Source organism: Ruditapes philippinarum, unplaced genomic scaffold, assembly GCF_026571515.1.
Source record: "Ruditapes philippinarum isolate M1 unplaced genomic scaffold, ASM2657151v2 ctg3797_1_1_1_1, whole genome shotgun sequence".
NCBI classification, from domain to species: Eukaryota; Metazoa; Mollusca; class Bivalvia; order Venerida; family Veneridae; genus Ruditapes; species Ruditapes philippinarum.
This window is the reverse complement of record NW_026854947.1, coordinates 35,113-56,774: the sequence shown is the minus strand read 5'-3', so window position 1 is coordinate 56,774 and position 21,662 is coordinate 35,113. Positions and strand designations below refer to the sequence as shown.

Sequence of the window (21,662 nt, the reverse complement as noted above, 5' to 3'; positions counted from 1 at the left end):
AGTCACCTCAAATTTTTTACTCTTTACATATTAAATTACAACACAAACTGCAACAAAAAATGTTAAGATTCGTAAAAACAATTGGTCATGTGTGGATCTTTGTGACACTTGACATAACAAAAGGATACATGTTTTGTTTGTTTGTTTTCGGACCATCCTTAAAAAAATGTTTGTTTGCAGTAAACCAACCCAGAATTTTCAAGTTGGGTAGGTAGGTCGATTTTTTTTTTTTTTTTTTATTGAACTGTACTACCAAATAAACATGGAATTTCAAAATGCTGGACAATATATGCTTTGATAATCTGGTAACAATTAATAAATTGATAATTGAATTCTAATTTAATAAGAACTATATTTTATTTCTTCTATTAACCTTTAAAAGAACGAAAACAAAGAGCAAGGCATAATTTTCTGATTCAAAAAAAAAAATATTTTATCCAGACCATGAAAAAAAAAATTTGAGTAGGGGCAATTTTTGTGAGTCGGTCGTGTTACTGCAAACGAACATTTTTTTAAGGATGGCCTCGGTTTTACATCACATCGACACAGTATAGGTCATATTGCGACGTTCCATCTTTACTGGTGGAGGAAGACCCTAGGTGCCCTTCCGTGCATATTTCAGGCACGAACGGGTACCTGAGTAGAACCACCGATGTTCCGTAAGCTAGCTGGATAGAAGGATATGTGTAGTACCGATTTATATAAGATTATGTAAATCAATGGTAATTAATAATTTTAATAAAAATTATGCCAATTGTAACACATTTTTAGTCATATTGCAGTCACTGTGGTCAAATCCACCTAACCGACTCTCCTGGATAAGTAACCAGTAATAACCAATTTCTCCAAAAGAGATTGTCCACTGCAGTGAGGCTTTTCTTAGCTTGCGATAACTGATAACTTTGTCATTACCAATAACTGTTGGTAATAATGAAAATGGACATTGTTAAGGTATTGAGAGTATTTAAAACAATAGTAATTACAACAACAACATATTGTCAATATGATAATGATTGTGTGTCTTATAGTGTCTTACTACCACATATCGGACATAATGTGAAATTTCTATCACATGTTGTTAGTAATATACCAATATATGCAGAATATCACTTCTTAAAAAATATTATAGTGCAGAGATTGTTTTTTAAGGCATTTTAAAATTTCATAATATTCTAATGAAATTTGTAATAGGCAATATTTTATTATTTATTTTTTTACATGCTAATAGCAGCAAATTTTAAGTGTGTTTTAAACCTGTTTGAATATTCCTTAACTCATTACTATACACATTCAAAAATTATTGCTCTTTTTCGCCATTATGTTAATTTCTTTTTAATTTTTTTTAAAAACAAAATTTGTGTTTTAGCCGAATTGCCGGCTTTATGTTTTTTGATCCCCCATTGTATAGGGGGGGAAGTAATTATATTATTACAGAAATTAAGATATGTGTTGAGTGTAGCAATAAGCTTTGGGATTTACTTTTGGTCAATATATCAATGGAAGATTAGACTTTTACCGCTTTAAACCTTTCGCTGTTGACAGAAGTTATAGGTTATTGTTAAACTGTACACTGACTACGTCTATATTAATGTTATACATGAAAACAGTAGATCAGTTTGTTAACGTGGAATTTGAAACCTTTAATTAGAAACTTTTGTAACTTTATAAACTGATTGAAAGTGTTAATGCATGTAATGTGAGAACAAAAAATATTTATGCAAAATTATGGAATTGAGTTAAATGATTTCAGTGTTGTAAGTTATAGGTGATTGTAAGCCTGTGGTATGGTGTATTTACTAGGTGGAATTATTTTGTTACCATGGCTTTAATTGTTAGTAAAGCTAAAACTTTGGTAAGTACTGGTATTTTAGTTATGATAGTAGATGTCACATTAAATTTGGCATTTCAGAAATAAGGGGATTTTTAGCAAAATTTTAAGTAAATTTGACTGGAATTTAGAAAAATGATTTCCTGTTTAATAATATTGATTTTAATTGTAGCACACAAGGCTGTTGTTTTTCAAATGACATTTATCTTATGATCAAGTTGTTAAAAAAGACTTTATTGTAAGATACCTGCAACTGATTGAATTTCTCTGTGTTATTTAATGAAAAAAACAAAACAAAAAAACTATTGTTTTGTTGCTCTTAAATATGAAAAACCTGTTATAGTCTTGTTTTTAATAATAATAACCAATTGAAAGTATAACTGGTATAAATTATATAAAATATTCAAATTTGTAATGCATTTTAATCAAAGCCATCCTGTTAGCTCAATAGGTAGAAGGTTGAACTGTGAATAGGCTGACCTGGGTTTGATTCCCAGACGACACAAGCCAATTTATATTGTGATTGATCATGAAATCCATTCTACAGTCATTTCCATTGTACCTCTGCTCTGGCATGTACAGAAGTAATCAGTTCCTTGCAAAAGTGAGGGCAACTGAGTACTGGTAAACTGTTTGACAGTCTGCCCAGAAACAATGTGGTGGCTGAACTGTGCTCTGATAAATTCAATGTGGCTTACTGCCATGATCTGGTGTGAAAACTACCAACACCACCACACATTTTAAATCATGTAATTTAGATTGCAGCCTCTTATAGATTTTACTCTATATCAGCGTGTCTACTACTTGATTATGGGTTTGTAACAGCGAACAACATGGCATCCTGATCAGGACTGCTGTCGGACATGCTGCAGGACTGTGGTACCTGGATCCTATCATGCTGTGTGTCGCAAACCCATTATGTTGGTTTTGTCGTGACGCGGCTCATATATAAAATTAGAAGTTGAATTATCTAAATTAGGCAATTAGGCATGCAGTCTCATGATAACTTGCTAGAAATCAAGGGGCCGGGGTTGCAAATTTGATTCCATGTACATGTATAAATCTCACTATAATATTCCTAATTAACGATTATTGAAGTGTGTCAAATGACACTTTGAATATAGGTCTTGTGTGTGTAGTTCTTAACATTTTAACCTTTATGAAATGGTACACGTCATTAAGGGGCATTTTTGAACTATACGAACCAACTTTTCAGCACAGACTGACTTAGGGAGGACTACCTTGAATTCTAGCAGGTCCTAATGGCTAATTCTGTTATAGCTGACCAGGCTCTGCAAAAGAGTTTTTAAAATGGTTTTAATTGGATACTTAAGTAGGCCACAGGAGCTTGAAAAGACTTTAAAAATAAACTCTTTAAAAACTGTCTTCTCAGAAACTACAATTCCCAGAGCTTAGATTGTTGGCTTCACCTTATTGTTATTTACAAAAGTTTTAATAAATTATATCCCTTGGGTGGTAATAGACTTGCCCTAATGTAATTTAAATGACCTACTTCTGAATTAATGAATTAGAATATTTTCCAGCTGTTGATCTGAGGTGAGCAATCTTAAGGGCCATCTTAATAGACCCTTCTTTTTAAAAATTTATTTTAATCTTAAGACCCTTTAAAAGAATATCTTTTGAAGGTAAAGTTTTATTATAATACATGTACATGTATATCATATCTTAAACATGTTCTTGTATTTACATATTAATTAAACCATGATGAGATTTTACCATATGCATGTGAAAACAAATTGATTGATTAAAGATAATTTAGCTATAGGTGTTAATCTAATCTTATAACATGTGTACATGCATGCATAATGTTGTCATATGTAGTTAATAGATTTTAAAAATGAAATGTAATCCAAATTGTTGTTTGTATTTATTGAATATATATATTAAAATTTATGTAACAAATTTCTTACAAAAATAAAGACAATTTTGGAAAAAATGGAAATATGCTAAATGTATGTCAAATTCAGTCTTAAGCTAATGTTTCAATAAACATGCAACAATGAATGTATTATTAATGAAATAAATGCATTATAATTTACATAAGCTTAAAAGTGCATTTGATAAACATTTAGAAAATTTTCATGTCCACCTTCACATTTCTTTGGGAGGGGAGGGGGGAATTATTGTTCAGTAAATTATTTACAGAGAGGGGGGGGGGGGGCAAATGGCTGTGCGTAATGGGGGGGGGGTCCTTATACAGTGTGGTGCTACTAAGTATGGATAAATTGTTAAGGTTTAAAAAAAAATTGAACACAACAGTTTTTAAATTAAATCTAATTTAATGAATTCAAGGTATGTTTATTTAAACATAAAACAATTACCAGGTACTTTAGACAATGACAAAAAGAACAGTGTTTCAAATGGCAAAAGTTTTATTTGAACAAAATGGTAAAAAATATAATAAGAAATCAGTTACAATCCACTGTGCATATGCAGTAACGCAGAGATGTGCAATTATTGTAAAACTAACGCCAAATCTGTGCAACCTATTGCCAAAACAAATAACACCAGTATTTAGTAAACGAACCAAAATATTTTATTCTAAATTAAATTTAAAGAAATGAATTAGGGCATACGGCTGCTACTACATTATACTTTAACCAGCATTACATTTTTTTTCAGGAATTTATTTACTTTCTTAGATCATTCGTGAAAAGACTCTCTGATTACTGTTTTGAAGGTGTCTTTTGTGTTTCGTCAAATAAATATGTACATTTAACACATTAAAAACTTTAATTTTTTCATATTCTGTATACCCAAGACATTTGTCAAACTACAAGTGTCTTGTAACAATAGTTGAAAGCTGGTAAAATAGGACTAGTAGCTACTTTTAATGAGATAACCGCTTCAGTGCTTCATTCCCGAATTCAGCGTTCCCTCATAAAAATGGTCTCAATCACGTTAATCTGCTAAATTTAATGTAATATGACACAAGTAGATTGGAAAATGTCTTGGGTACACCGTATATAAAAAATCATAAAGTTATATGTACGTTATTGTATTTAAAGATATCAACAAAACTAAAAATCACCATCAATACGCTAGTCAGGTCGTCATTTTCACCAATGATTTTGAAAAATAAACATTATCATGGAAATATTTTTGATAAAGTTTAAAGTATAATGTCTCAGCAACTGTATGCGCTAATTTTGATGAACAATTAAAAATATTGGTCCATTTACTTATGGCAGTGCTCCTTTTAGCCACTAGATTGCACAATGCTGTGTTACTTTTGCACATTTTCTGCGTTATTTGCACATTCCTGCGTTACTAGATATACACGGTGGGGATTGTGAGAAGTACAATTATAGTACAATAAAAGTTAATGAACTCTGTTATTGATTTAAAGTTGCTCCAATATATTAATGTAATTATACATTACAAAAGTTGAGTATGGTAACTAAATGATCATTTATATAATGTATACTAAGGACAGAAAACAGTGTAAAAGTATCATTAATTTTAATGCAGGTTTTGAGCTGAAATGTTAAAAAAAGATAGGTTTGAACACTGAATCCTAAATTATAAATATTTCAATGTCGACTTTAAGAATAATTGATAGAAAGTCTTTAACTGTGAGTGATAAATAATTTTGATATGTGAGCCGCGTCACAACAAAACCAACATAGTGTGTTTGTGACCAGCATGGATCCAGACCAGTCTGAGCATCCGCGCAGTCTGATCAGGATCCATGCTGTTCGCTTACCAAAATCTTTAACAAGTAGAGAAACTGATAGCAAACAGCATGGATCCTGATCAGACTGCGCGGATGCGCAGGCTGGTCTGGATCCATGCTGGTCGCAAACACACTATGTTGGTTTTGTCATGACACGGCTCATGTCAGTTATGAGTTATATTTAAGTAATATAAATTTGGTTACATTAGAAACTCAAGTGAAGTTATCTGCTGATATGAAGGGTGAAGTTTATGCTAATTTGATTGATTTGTAATGTTTACGATATCAATGAGCCGAACAAATTATTTACATACTTAATAAGATGGAAAATGTATTCATTTTCATTTAAATAAATTTCAACGTATTTGATTTTCAATTTAAGGTAGGATTTTTTATATGTTAAAATGTAATCCAGGGTTGCCAATTTGATCCTCGGGGCAAAATATCTCTGTGACATTTGATCTTGAACATTTTGTAAAGTGGTAATTTTTTCGCAAGCACCTGATTCAGAAACCATTTGAGTAGTCGGTCACTTGCAGAGATATTGATATTGATAATTACTGGTTTGTTATCCAAGAAAACTGGTAATATGTGGATTGGCCATGAGATATGACCAAATAATGTTAAAATTACCTTTAAAACACAGTAAAATAAACCAAAATATGTTAAAAAACCACCAAATGGATTGCCCAATTTTAGTACCTTACAGTGTTACTTGTATGAAAGTAAATTAAGTGATACAGTAATGTTTATTGGCGTCCGCGCCGAAGCGCGGCGCCCCTTTATGGAATGAAATCAGATTTTGTGAAAGGGCGACAGCAACTTCTCGAGCCTTTTAGTCGGTCATAATAAAAGCCGATCATTCCGATCGGTATGAGGGTGCTTGATTATTATTAATTAAAAATGAAATGTCGCGATATGTACAATGAATAGCGAACTGGAGGATTTCGCAATGCAAACATTTTCAAATGCAATAACCTTTTCCGTCTCTTCGGTTTTTTTATTTATCATTTTGTAGTACATAGTGGGTTATCATGGTATGTTAAAATAGAATGATGCGTTGATGACCTAAATATTCCGAAGATCTATTTATAGAGGGATGTACTCCTATCGGTAATTCCGGTCTCTCCCGGTCTATTTTGACCGGGATACTAGTGACCACACGTTTATTGTCCGGTCTCTCCCGGTTTTGGAGTAGATGTTTGATATCGTTACAGAACAGAACAAATATTTTACAGATAAATAAGCTTTTTACCAAAATGAATGTTTGTCACTTAGTTTGGTTACAATAATTAATAAACATAGATCAACTCTCAAATTTATTGATTATTATTATACATAAACATACAATTCGAAAAAAAACCCAACAACAACAATAGCATGTTTCATTTTATCTATATGAGATAAAAACAATAAATATGTACAATCATTGTGAAAAAAGGTACATTTTTATGGTTTTAATATGACACTATCAACTTTGAATTTTTATGCCCCCACAGAGTGGGAGCATATAGCGTTGCACTTGTCCGTCCGAGTGTCAGTCCGTCAGTCCGTCCGTCAGTCCGTCAGTCCGTCCGTACGTCCCGAAATCTTGTGAACGCAACTCCTCTTAAACCGGATGGCAGATTTTGCTTAAACTTACAGGGATGAACAACCTTAATGTGTAGATGGTAGTAAAGGAAGGAATTTTCGCTGCGACCAAATTTAACAGAATTATGGCCCTTTGTTGATTTTTTCACTAGATACTATGAAGAAATTTTGTGAACGCAACTCCTCTTAAACCGCATGGCAGATTTTGCTCAAACTTACAGGGATGAACAACCTTAATGTGTAGATGGTAGTAAAGGAAGGAATTTTTGCTGCGACCAAATTTAACAGAATTATGGCCCTTTGTTGATTTTTTTCACTATATACTATGTAGAAATTTTGTGAATGCAACTCCTCTTAAACCGCATGGCAGATTTTGCTTAAACTTACAGGGATGAACAACCTTAAGGTGAAGATGGTAGTAAAGGAAGGAATTTTTGCTGCGACCAAACTTTACAGAATTATGGCCCTTTGTTGATTTTTTCACTATATACTATATAGAAATTTTGTGAATGCAACTCCTCTTAAACCGGATGGCAGATTTTGCTTAAACTTCCAAGGATGAACAACCTTTATGTGTAGATGGCAGTAAAGGAAGGAATTTTCGCTGCAACCAAATTTAACAGAATTATGGCCCTTTGTTGTTTTTTTCATTATATACTATGTAGAAATTTTGTGATTGCAACTCCTCTTAAACCGGATGGCAGATTTTGCTTAAACTTCCAGGGATTAACAACCTTAATGTGTAGATGGTAGTAAAGGTAGGAATTTTTGCTGCGACCAAGTTTAACAGAATTATGGCCCTTTGTTGATTTTTAGTTTTCAACTTGTGGCACATGTAGTCCAAAAAATATTTGACCTAGAGTCATAAGATTGACAGAACAGTGGTGTGTGTGGGCATCCGTGTCCTATGGACACATTTCTAGTTTTTATTTAATTTGTTATTCGTGTTTAGTAAAGGCCGAGGAATTATTCAAAGTTAAAATTAGATTTTATTAATTATTTAATTGATTGATAATTTAAAAAATGATAAAGAAAAATACAAATGTACATGTACATGGTTTAAGAATAAACAATATTATATATTGAAAGATTAACCATAATTTACTGACTTTTTCCAGTTAAGTTTTGACTTATAATCATCGTTATAATATGACAATTGAATTCTTAAAAATTATTTTACAATTTTAATAAAAAAGAGTAGTAAACGTAAAAAACTCAGTATTAAAATAGCACATAAAAACACAAAAAAGAGAGGAAAACAATATTTATAAAATCTGTATTTTTGTTATTAAAATAGATATTACAATTATTGTATAATAAACAATAATGCTCAACATGACATGGTAATATTACCAGTGTCATATTTTTACTAAGTGTGAACAGATACCTTAAGAGGGTGTCTTCGCTAATAGCGATTACATAATAAGGGACAATTCCACAAGTGTGGTGTTGATCATGCGTTACACATATGGATTATAAATGATTGTATACATGTATATCCGTTGCTATTAATAATCACGATCATAAAGAAATAACAAGTAATATTCTTATCTCTAGCATGCCAATCAAAGTTCATAATGAACAATGTCTTCCGTCCGTTAATTCTGGTAAAAACCAAAGTTTATAAGAATATCTTGACATCATATGTCTACTAGTTCATTTTCACTTTCTGCATTTCTTGCTTGGACGCCTTTTGATGCTTTGCATCAATGCTTTTCTTGTAATATCAATTATATGTACATCAGCAGATAGAAATGGACAGAATGACCCTTTTGAACTCTATCACAAATTTACTGTGTGTTTTCATATCTTAAAATCTATAAATAGCAGATAAGTTCACACTTGTACTCACACTTAAAGAATATTTGGCACAGGTTATATCAATGTTTTAGACTTTAATTGCACAGATGGTTTTAAGACAACTTGAAAATGCCATATTGTTTGTTGACAGTAAACTTTTGGTCAGTAATGAGAAAAACACTGTGCCAAACTGGTCTATAGATGGTACATGTAATTTGTCATACTATGAGCAGAACTGTTGTTCTGTGAATTTACAGTAAATTAATTCAACAGTGTATTTATACACAGATAGTATGTTACTATCAAAACTTTTAAGTTTTATTGAAATCTATGAGTTGTTTTAATATGTTGTCTTTAATAAAAAAGGATAGGCGCTTTTAACCTGGTTGAATATTTTATTTTAAGCCAACAATAGACTCTTATTGTAATTTCTACCTAAATAACAAAAGAGTTGTGGCCCTTGACTTTGTCAACATTTCTTATGGCAAATTCTTGTTTTTGCAGAAATAGAAACATATTTTTCAGTGACCAGTTGATATTTAAGATTCTTAAACTAAAATATCAAATATCTGTTAACTTTTTTTTTCAATTAAAATTTGAGACTTACGATTATGAATAGAGATCATGGAATGTTATTTGAATTTATGTATGGAATTTGATACAGGACTTTCCAATATCATTTATACACTTATAATTCATTCTTACCTATATAGAATATGATAAATGGCTGAATGAAAAAATAATTGATTCAAACATTTGGTCACTTAGGCACGTCACTCAGATCAAAAGTCTTGCTGTTAAAATATTAGCGGATCGTACTGTCAATATTGAAAGTGTCGATAAATCCCTACACTACGCATGGTTATTTATATATATAGATAGACAGTTTTTGTGGACATTTATATTTGACCTATTTACTCCCAATTATAATATATCAAATGATTATATTTTATATAAAGTCAATATAAATATTTTAGACCTATTGGCAAGGACAACATGTAAATGATTGTATAGGAAAGATGATTGAAAAGGGTAGATGATATAGGAAGATGATTTTAACTTATTATTCTTGAGACCTGCATGAAAACTTAGCATTTATTTCATATTTTAATTACCTTTATTAAACTAAACTGATAAGAAGTAAGTTTCATTGACAATCCCACTAAATTTGTACAATAGATTTGTCTTACATTGAAATTGGATGTTAAAGGGATATCATTATTAAAATACCATAACTTATGATGCAGGTTTCGGTCAGACTGGTAATAGGAAGAGCATCGAAACACGAGGCTATCTGATTTGTACGAGGGGGCGTAGCCCCCGAGTATTAATCAGATTGCCAATTGTTTTGATGTTCTTTCTCTTTTGTATCATAGTCAAACATAAAAACAAGTTCCCTGTTGTTACAATATCAAACCCCGGCTAAAAGGAACCAATGAACGAATATCTGAATATGATATTTCTGTCGCTTTCCCTTTCTCTGCCGTCACAATATGTAAACACCAACAAAAATGAGCCAATCAATGGGCATGCTCTGGAGTGCGGGTAACTAATACCTGCACTCCAGTTAAAGCACTGTGCATGTATATGAATACTATTTAAATCTGACAGAAAGGTCCCCAAACTATGATACAATATAGATATATTGGATGGTTTGGCTTAGCATTATTACATACTTTATGTACACAATTAGCTTTAAGAATTCTATTTTTCCTTATCATGATCAATGCTTTAATCTTAAGTCCTGCTGCTGGTTTGTAGATCGAAAGGAAGATTTTTTTAAGCATTTATTTTCTGCAAAATTGCTAAACTGGCAGTTTAATGACAAAATTTAGGATTCCACTGCATACCTCTTTAATGTTTGAATTTTATTCCTGAACAAGTTCTGCTTCATTAGAACAAAATATTTTTACCAAAATATTGAAACAAATGAATTTAACTTTTTCGTATATTGGAACAGGACATCATATAACTAAAACATTTGATAAATGAAAATATTAGCACTGTAGGAACATAATGAGCTTTTAACCATGTGACCTGTGATGATCAGACCAAGATCAATTGGCACATCCTGGCTGTCTGATCATGGTCTAAACTGATCACTTTTAAGTAATTACATATTTTGTAATTTTCCCTATAGTCCATATTGAAAGATGGACACATCTATTTAAAATATTTACAAGTAGTAGAAACATTACACACGACCTGTTATGATATTAATTATTGTAAACAGTTACATATACTAATACTGGCTGGCGATAGTGAAACCACTTTTGAACTATAGGACTAGACCCATTTGTACTAATTGTACTAAGGGTTGAGATATTGAGCTATTAATTGAATATCATGACCAATATTTCCCCTCTTGTTGAAAAAGTTCTTGGTTTGGATTAGCATCATTTTCACATTTTTATCCAACTTAATGTAAAAATAAGGCAGACACTTAGCTGAGACATAAAGACATTGATTTTGACTAGCAACTACCTGAAGAACTATACATGTATATAACTTGTATTCCCTAATGATTCAAATTAAACACATAATAATAACTGACTGACATGATGATTGCTTGCATTCTGTTGGTTATGATTTCTAGTATATATAAACATAATGCTAAAATAACCTGACAAAATATTACGACAGGAAAATCTGTGACGCTTAATATTCCATTGAATATTGTAGCATTTTGTAAAGAGCAGAATAGATTTTTTGTAGCAATTAACACTGAGAAAAGATCAATTCCTTTCCATTAAATAGGGCCTTTGTGATGAAAATTGATATTTCATGTTACAAGGGACTTCAGTCATAACAATTGCTTAATTGGTATAGATTTTATATGATTGAAATGTTTGAAAGAATGATTAAAGAGGTTTCCTTATTTGAATAACCAATTGCCAATTTTATTACTGTATAAATGGCAAAGTATAAAAGCATATAGAAATGAAAGATTACAAAACCTGGCCTTGAGAATAGTACAATTATCAGAAGTTGTATCATTTGTGTATGAAATTTTAATTACCTGGTATATATTACGTTTTCATACAGTTCTTGTTGATTGGTACAGTTGTTCCTTTTTTTGTTCAAATGAAAAATTCATTGTCTAATTTAATGTGTTTGGGGGAATCAGTTTTGTAAATTGATTTTTTTTTCAAATTCAGTATATTGTAAATTGAAATATAATGGCCTGGAATAAAAGATTTGTAGTTTCACAATTGCATCATGAGGAAATACAAATTTTAGTTTGACTGTTCAAAGAATAGGGGGAGCTATAATACTCATCAAGTGGTTGGCGTTGGCATCGGTCTAGGCGTCACACTTTGATTTTAAGTTTTTGTGTGCAAGTTGGTATCTTGAATTCAAAACTACCGAAGGGAAATAGTTTGAAACTTCACACACTTATTTGAGAGCATGATATGAAGTCACTATCCAAGGCCAATAACTTTAACATGGATTTTGACAGAATTACGGCTTCATTTTCCAGGCTTTTGTTTTACTATCAAGCTCTGAGAATAGTTGTTATACCAACAGCTCTTGTTAACTCAGATTTTCTAAAAATGAAAATTACCAGATTGTTTATGTCATTCTGGTAAAATGTATCATTCTTCATGATGATTGTGTAAAGTTGTATTCAATTTATTACTGAAAGTGCAAGCTAGTTGGAATTCAACTTAAACTTGGCGCATAATAGCATTAGCGATACAACCTATTTAGCATTCTGCTGCAATATTCCTTCTATATATACACAGTCAAACAAAATTATGTTACATTGATTGGGGGTAAGTTTCATATTCATGAAGCTCTTTAAGTGTTATATAAGACATTCTGTATTTTGTTTTATCAAGCCTGTGTTTATGATATTTTCAGGAGGATTTCCTGGCCACAGATGACCTGTTTGTAGAATACTTCAATGTCTTCCTTGCCCTACCGGTAAGTATCAGTATTTTATTTTATCCATACCAGTACATTTATGATATTTTTCATCAAAGGATATTGCATGTAGTACTTGATTATCCACAACTTTAATATGATTGTCTACTTAAGTAATTTTAATTTAACATGATATGTAAAGATAAGACATTATTTGATACAAATATTTATTCTTGTCTTGCAAATAGTACAGGCTAACATTTATGCAGCTGTGCAGTTTATTTGATTTTAGTTTCTGATTATTTTGACAAACATATCCACACAATTTGCAAGCTCTGTTAACAAAGTATCATGAGTATAATGGTATTATTCCTCCCAGCTCTAAAAATTATACACTGCTTGGGAAAAATTCCAATATATATGAATTATTTCACAATTCTTGTTCTAGGATAACATGCCCTGATTTAAGTTCATTAAGTTTTAAAATTCTCTTTGACTTACATAAAGAGCCATGGCTGCTTTCTTCATCATTAAACGTTAGACAAATTGTAAAATACATCAAAACTTAAAAAGTGTGCTTTATTAGATGAAGGTTGGAATTTAAATTCAGGGTTGGTCTTATAAAACCAACCAGATTTGTTTTTTCATTGGCTTATAAACTTTAAAGTCAGTGAAATAATCTTGATTCTAGTCAAAGAGTATAAAATGAATGTGAATCCGTTCATTGAACCATATTTATCATTTTATCATGAATAAATTCTTTGTATTTGATTATTCATATTATTTATGACATTCTCGAAAGATAAACATTTTTTTGAAGTGGTAATCTTAACAGGCTTCTTAAAGATCACATCTGTTTATTTAGTATACAAAATATCAAGTGCCATAAACTTTAAAAGTGTTGGAAATATTTGTCTTTATAAATAATTTAAATTTGTTTCTGCTCTTGACTTGGTAATCTTTTATACATCCTTAGAAACCAATACAAATATAAACTATGGGATATTGTTTATGTTTAAAGACCAGACATGACCTTTTTATTTGCACAAAAGTTTCCTGGTTTAAAATTAAACATTTGAAATAGCAATATGTAGATGTGTAGCTGTGAGGCCATGCCTGCATGTTCTTTAACTCTTTGAATATCTGTGGCACTAAATTATTAATTATACAACTGAACAGTTTTGAGTCTCTGGTCTGTCTACAATACTGTGCATAAATATGTGACAAGACTTCATACTGTTGGTTAATTTATACAAATTGATTGTATATTGTAGTTTGATTGTATTGAAGCTGTAAGTTTATTGAAACACTCTCGAATCCGTTCCTTGAACCAGCCAGTACTAAGCAATGGTTGTTAAGTTTCTTGCTCACAGAAACAACGGCTTGCCTCTGACGGGGTTTGAACCTGGCATGGCCATGCATAGTTTGAGCAACTTGTCCCTTAAAATAATGAAGGCCTGTTTCAAATTCTTAGTACATTATATCCATTACATCTAGAATAGCAGGTTTAAGATAAATAACTTAAATGCTAGACTCATTCTTAAAATATTCTGTGAGCTGCATTTACCAAATTTGATCTGACAGATTTTTATTTAGTTGTCAAAATTATTTACCTACCTCCATACATTGGGAATAATATGGCCTTGTACATTTGTCTGCAGTGTAATTAATATTTTATGTTATATAATACCATAGTTCATGAAAGTAAAACACATTATCTGGTCCTTAATTGTAAACCTATTGAAGATTTATTTGTAATTTTGATTCACAATAGCAGCAAATCTGATCATTGACATATCCAATATCACTATATCTTTACTAATGATATTTTTTATGTTTAAACTATTTGAATCACAAGTGTCATAAAAAAATTCTTGTAGGGAAACACACAGATTAAAAAAAAATTTAATTCAAAAGATGTTATGTAAAAGTGAACATTAAAATAGCTTTAATATGATATACTTAACATTCTTTCTGCAGGGGTATGTCAAATTGTTACCTCAATACAACATATGATTCTTGTTGCTTTTGAATTAGGTAAATTAATTATATATTATAATCAAAATTAAATCAACTGTGAATGAAATGTTATTTTTAATACACTAAATGTACCATAAGTAATATAAACTTAAGGAAAGTTAACTAAATTTAACAAAACTACCGGTATAGTATAATAAGAACATTTATTGCAAAAATCAAACCGAATGAACAAACGTTTTAACTTTGATTCATTTAATTAAGAGAGACAGGTATAAAAGCACAGTGTTTAAACTAATTGAAATGTTTGATGTTTTGAAATTATTCTCAATTGCTGAATTTAAAGACATTTGTCAAATTCACATCTGAAAACATCAAAGTTAGCCAATTACAACATAGAGCCTTGCAGTGGGAGGACATTTGGAAATGTTTGCCAAAAACTTTACTCTTAATGGCATAACTGAATAAAAATGCTACCAAGATTTTTAAATCCGATTGATATAAGTTTTTTTATGAATTGATAAGATTTCAATTTAAATCCCTTATTAACATAATCTGTATTACACGGTGTATGACACACAATGAATTTGCGTAAGTTTGTATGACTTTTATTTACAAATCCAATTTATTGAATACATTAAACCATGTGAAATATCAGATGCTTGAGTAATTTTCACAAGTTTTTTTTTCATTTTATTATCATGAACATTTAATAAAATAAAGGTCAATGTCACTTATGTATGAATGCCAATGTTTATAGTGAAAAATGAAACACATAATTAGGAATTCAAATATTGAAAAAAATAATTAATAATTCAAATGAGATAAAACTTTATGGATCACCTGACTTGTAAAAACAAATGTTATATTATGTAGAAATATTGCTAGATTAATAGTTTATGACATTTTAAGAATACATGCATGTCAATATTAGCTTATGATAAGAATTTATTGCCTTGAACCCTGAAATAAGTATACATGTAATACTTTCTCTATCACAGTACATGTACTACAATAAATGCTTTAACGATCTCTTAAATATCATAATTTATTTGATTACCAGTTTTGAAGGTTGAATATTTATATTTTATGTTTATTTAGACGTTTCCGGAGCCCCTGTATTTTAACAAGGAAACAGGGGGTTTTGAAGTGGTCAGTGTTGCCAAAAAAGAGCTTGCTAAAAAGATCAAAGAGGCACTTCGGTCACAGGCGCGAACTCCTAGGATCTACAGGGTTGCTAAGAAGCACAGCTACATTGATATACCCTTGATACCAATAGAAAATGAGAAGGAACCAGAAAACCAGGAGATTCACACCAGCTTTGCTGTCACTGTAAAACAATTTGATAATAATAATCTTTGTTTACATGTTTCATAAATATGGGTTTGCCACATGTTACTAAAGTGTAAAAAATAGAATCTCTAAAGAACACTGTGGTGGTGGTAGGGGATTAATTTAAACATAGAATAACTATGAAACACTGCAGAAAAGAACATTGGTTTAAAGTTTTAATTATGGTAGATTAAAATAAATCATTGTGATTATGATTATCATTGTTTACACTGTCATTAATGTTAAACATATTAAGAGAGAGAAATGTCTCACAAGTAAGACAAAGGTCTGAGGTCATAAAGTTTACAGTTTAAAGGTTAAGAATTAGGTCTTTTTTGTGTCTTGGCTGTCTGATAGAATATTATAATGATTTGACATTAGAGGCCATCACAACAAGGTGATATGTCACCCTTAAAAAGCGAAAAGATACTGCCTCAATGTTCAAACAGTTCATTCCCATATAGATATATCTGGGCCATCTGTATGTTTAAGGACAGAATTCTCGTTAACTTGAGAATTGAAATAAGACATTTGAGCCGCGTCACGACAAAACCAACAAAGTGCGTTTGCGACCAGCATGGATCCAGACCAGCCTGCACATCTGCGCAGTCTGATCAGGATCCATGCTGTTCGCTTACAAACCCTATAGCAAGTAGAGAAACTGATAGCAAACAGCATAGATCCTGATCAGACTGCGCGGATTCGCAGGCTGGTCTTGATCCATGCTGGTCGCAAACCCATTATGTTGGTTTTGTCGTGACGCTGCTCATTTCTACCATTCTTTTCTCTATATAACTTCTTCAGATACGATATTGATATATGTTTATTATGAGACACTTCTCTTTAATTGATTACTTTTGCTTAGAAATCAACATATACTATAGATGTTGCTAGTTATCCATTTAATAGATTTTGCAGAATTGACATATTATATTTGCATGTCTTGAAATATATCATACATAAAAAATGATTTTTGTCTGCTTAAGTTTGAATTATCATTATGGTTAATTATTTCCTTTGATTATTTTCAGACATTAAATAAAGAACAAGGTATTCACTGGGTGAAGGCTGAAAGGTTACCATCATTTTTGGACAGTGATTTATACCTGGAATACCGACTGTCCAAATTGTTAGGTCAGTCCAGGATCACAGGAGAACAAGGGGAATATGTCCTAATGAAGATTGATTATAAACCTAGACCTAAAAAGGTAGGACTTTCATGAAGCCTAGGCATATAAGTATTTTGTATGAGAAATCTAGATGTAAAAGTCTCTTATATTATTGAAGAGTATGTCATACATAAAAATCTAGACTTAAAAATGTCATACATGAAACCTTTACCTAGTAAGGCATGACATGTTGATCAAATCTTTAACTTCTCTACAGATTGATTCTTGGTTTATATCAACTATATTTATCATAAATTAAGCAATTTCCTTGGTATTCTGAATTTTGATTTAAGGTCAAGGTCATAATGTGAAAAAGGTAAAAAAATGGGTTGTGAACAATTCTTTGAATGTATATGATATATTGAAAACTTCAAATTGTTATGTTGCCTATTTTCTTGTTTAGTGGCTCATGTTATATTATGAAATGTTTCTAATGCCTTGATTTTTATCTAAAGATAAAGAAGAAATCTGATGATGACGAAGTAAAAATTGACCCGAAGGAGGCATTGATGAAAGATTTGTATGTATGTATGGGTAATGCCAGCACGACTGACACCGATGCCTGGTACTCTACAGCAAAGATAGCCACACAGAATGAGACGACATACACGTCACCTTCACGTCCGACTAGCGAGAGAGTCAAATCTGCTGCCAGTACACGTCCCACTAGTGCTCGACCCACTAGTGCTTATAGTGACCCATATAACAGGTCAGATAGTGGACTTGGCATTTCCTGGAAAGGCTCGGCAAAAAGTACAAAAAATAGTTCCTACAGCACTTTATACCATTCCAAATATAGTCAGCATGAAACTGAAGACGATGTAATGATGAGTAAACTATTTGCTAGCGACGGTAAACCTGCCCACCGCATAACAGATAATTTATGTGTAGTTAATAAGGACAGACCATATAGTTCTATAATATATTCAACACCTAAATCTGAACTAGAATTAAAATCAGACGATGCTGAATTAGGAATAATTGATGATGATGAAAAAGACTCAGGTAAAGGTGACGATGAAAACATAGACATGAATGATAGTCTTGCATTAGATTCAGAACCTATTGTGTTTAAGAATATAGATGATTTAGGTTCTGTTATCGTGGGGGTTGTTTTAAAGAAAGCTGTTGGACAGTTGGCAAACCTTGATGAAGCAGAATTAGAAAAAATCCCTGAAATATATGAGCTCTTCCCTGAAGGCCAGTTTTCAAAGCTTACAGTTGATTCATTGGATAGAGTTACACTTATTGAAGAAAGCAAAGAGGAGAAACCAGTAGGAACAATAGAACAAGAGACAGAACAGAAGATAAGTGAGAGGATGAAGAAGAACATGGAGGAGGAGAGTGATGTGGACTCGTTGTTGGACAGTGAGGAGGATTATGAAGAAGAGGACACTTTCTTCAGGAAACACAAATTTAAAACATACAGTCTGTGTACCAGGAAAGGTGTGGACCAGTTTAAAAGATTCTTGAAAGGCACAATGGGTGAGAAGAACTGGAATCTGTGGATAGATGTTGATAGGATGAGATTGATGACAGTACACAGTGAAATACAACTGTATGTATACAATACTAGTACATATACAAATAATTAACTATATCATATACTGTTCATATAAGCTTCATTCTGATTGGCTATTAATCGTTGTTGTCACAAGTCAGCAAAAATATGTTTAGACCGCTAAAAGATTTGTGCACCTGATGTTTTATTAAGGCGTGATATTCTTTCAGAAAGATAAACATATACTCTATTATAACCAGTGGTTTATAATATAATGATTATACATTTGTGTTTTGGTCAATATAAAATTTTTCTGACCTGATAAAGGTTATATTGACCTCGGACTATCGTCTTTGACCTATGTAACTTTTCTCAGGTCCATTGAAATACTAATATAGACTTGGCATTCTATAATTTTATAATATCATCAATGGTATAAATTTCTTTATTAGAAATTATTATATTTCTCTTTATGGAAATAGCATTTATAATAGCTTTGATAACATTATTTCTGTGAGTTTTTAAAACTAGGAATTATTGATCTGTTATGCCCTATTCTCTGGATGCTTACAAGTCTGGTTGATTTATTTCTCTAATGTAAGCTAGATTTCATAGAGTTTACCAAAGTTAACAATTTATGATGATATTAAGAGAAGTGTGTAAAATTGTTGTCTAGTAACACTGTTAGTAATATCATCATTATTTTAATTGAATTTAATTTGTTTCATGCAGCAATGTGTGCTGGTTACGAGAAAAGTACCACAAACCAGGTGCAGAGTTTGAGCTGACAGTAGAGCAGAAGGCACAACTAGGTCTGTCAGAACCATCTGCTTGGACCATGGATAAACTCCTGGCAGTACATAACCAAATTGCTGAACCTCTTGTTCTCTACTGGTATGTAAAACAGTTGAAGTTACATTAAGAATTATCTTTTCCTGATATGACTTAAAAGTAAGTTATTGATAAGCAGTAACTTCAGCAGATAACTACAGTGTAATATGGGTTTATTGCTGAAATAATAGTAAACTTTTTTCACATCGTCACATATTTTGGTGCATTTCATTAAATCTATATCTGGAAAACTTGAACATTCTAATCAACTGACAGAGCTGTCTTACATACTGTTTGTCCACAGGTTCTAAATGGTGTAAATCTTTTCTTTTTAAAGGGCACCTAGGTTTTTGTTGAAGCAAATGATGAGAACAAATCCGGACAAGAACCTTCTATATCATCACCTGAAACACCTCAAACACTCGGTAGCTGTGGATCCAAGCCCTCCTACAGCATCACTTCTACCACTTAGGCCAAAATCATGTCTTCCAAGAATGAAACCCCAAGAGCCAGTGATAGCACCACAGGTTGGTAAAAGAGGACAATTCTTGATAATTAGTATTAAAAAGTTTTAATGGTCCCCTTGATTGGTAATTAACCACAGCAATATTTATACCCCCACAAACGAAAAACGAAGTTTAGGGGGGGTATATAGGAGTCAGCTTGTCGGTCGGTCGGTCGGTTGGTCGGTCGGTCGGTCGGTCGGTCCGTCGGTCGGTCCACATCATGGTTTCCGGACGATAACTAGAGTTTGGAATGAGGTATTGTAATCAAACTTGGTATATAGCAACCTTATGTGAAAACTCTGGTTGGTATTGCATTTGGACCCCCTGGGGTCAAGGTCAAGGTCACCGTTACTAAAAATAGAAAAATGGTTTCCGGACAATATCTAGAGTTAGGAATGAGATATTGTTATCAAACTTGGCGTATAGCAAGCTTATATGAAGACCTGGGTTGGTATTGCATTTGGGCCCTCTGGGGTCAAGGTCAAGGTCACTGTTACTAAAAATAGAAAAATGGTTTCCGGACAATAACTTGACTTAGGAATGACATACTGTAATCAAACTTGGTGTATAGCAAGCTTATATGAAGACCTGGGTTGGTATTGCATTTGGACCCCCTGGGGTCAAGGTCAAGGTCACCACTAGGAAAAATAGACAAATGGTTTCCGGACAATAACTAGAAGGGGGGGTATATAGGAGTCAGCTTGTCGGTCGGTCGGTCGGTTGGTCGGTCGGTCGGTCCGTCGGTCGGTCCACATCATGGTTTCCGGACGATAACTAGAGTTTGGAATGAGGTATTGTAATCAAACTTGGTATATAGCAACCTTATGTGAAAACTCTGGTTGGTATTGCATTTGGACCCCCTGGGGTCAAGGTCAAGGTCACCGTTACTAAAAATAGAAAAATGGTTTCCGGACAATAACTAGAGTTAGGAATGAGATATTGTTATCAAACTTGGCGTATAGCAAGCTTATATGAAGACCTGGGTTGGTATTGCATTTGGGCCCTCTGGGGTCAAGGTCAAGGTCACTGTTACTAAAAATAGAAAAATGGTTTCCGGACAATAACTTGACTTAGGAATGACATACTGTAATCAAACTTGGTGTATAGCAAGCTTATATGAAGACCTGGGTTGGTATTGCATTTGGACCCCCTGGGGTCAAGGTCAAGGTCACCACTAGGAAAAATAGACAAATGGTTTCCGGACAATAACTAGAGTTAGGAATGAGATATTGTAATCTAATTTGGTGTAAAGGAAGCTTATATGAAGACCTGGGTTGGTATTGCATTTGGACCCCCTAGGGTCAAGGTCACCGTTACAGTGTTACTAAAAATAGAAAAATGGTTTCCGGACAATAACAAGAGTTAGGAATGAGAAATTGTTATCAAACTTGGCGTATAGCAAGCCTATATGAAGACTTTGGTTGGTATGGTATTGCATTTGGGCCCCCTGGGGTCAAGGTCAAGGTCACCGTTACGAAAAATGGTTTTCGGACAATAACTAGAGTTAGGAATGAGATATTGTAATCTTATTTGGTGTATAGGAAGCTTATATGAAGACCTGGGT

The 21,662-nt window shown here is 32.3% G+C and overlaps 1 protein-coding gene across 9 annotated transcripts in view; it reads left to right on the top strand.

The window, feature by feature from the left end:
* LOC132741556 (regulator of G-protein signaling 22-like) overlaps positions 1-21,662 on the top strand; it is a 79,008-nt gene that overhangs the window by 32,238 nt on the left and 25,108 nt on the right. For 8 of the 9 annotated variants that reach the window (XM_060729755.1, XM_060729754.1, XM_060729753.1 and 5 more), the window contains exons 3-8: positions 12,780-12,842; positions 15,861-16,091; positions 17,123-17,299; positions 17,716-18,818; positions 19,494-19,655; positions 19,930-20,119. In XM_060729755.1, the coding sequence (XP_060585738.1) occupies positions 12,780-12,842; positions 15,861-16,091; positions 17,123-17,299; positions 17,716-18,818; positions 19,494-19,655; positions 19,930-20,119 (1,926 nt within the window). Of the gene's footprint in view, positions 1-1,767; positions 1,853-12,779; positions 12,843-15,860; positions 16,092-17,122; positions 17,300-17,715; positions 18,819-19,493; positions 19,656-19,929; positions 20,120-21,662 lie in introns of those variants that run through there. The other variant, XM_060729756.1, reaches the window with a different exon arrangement.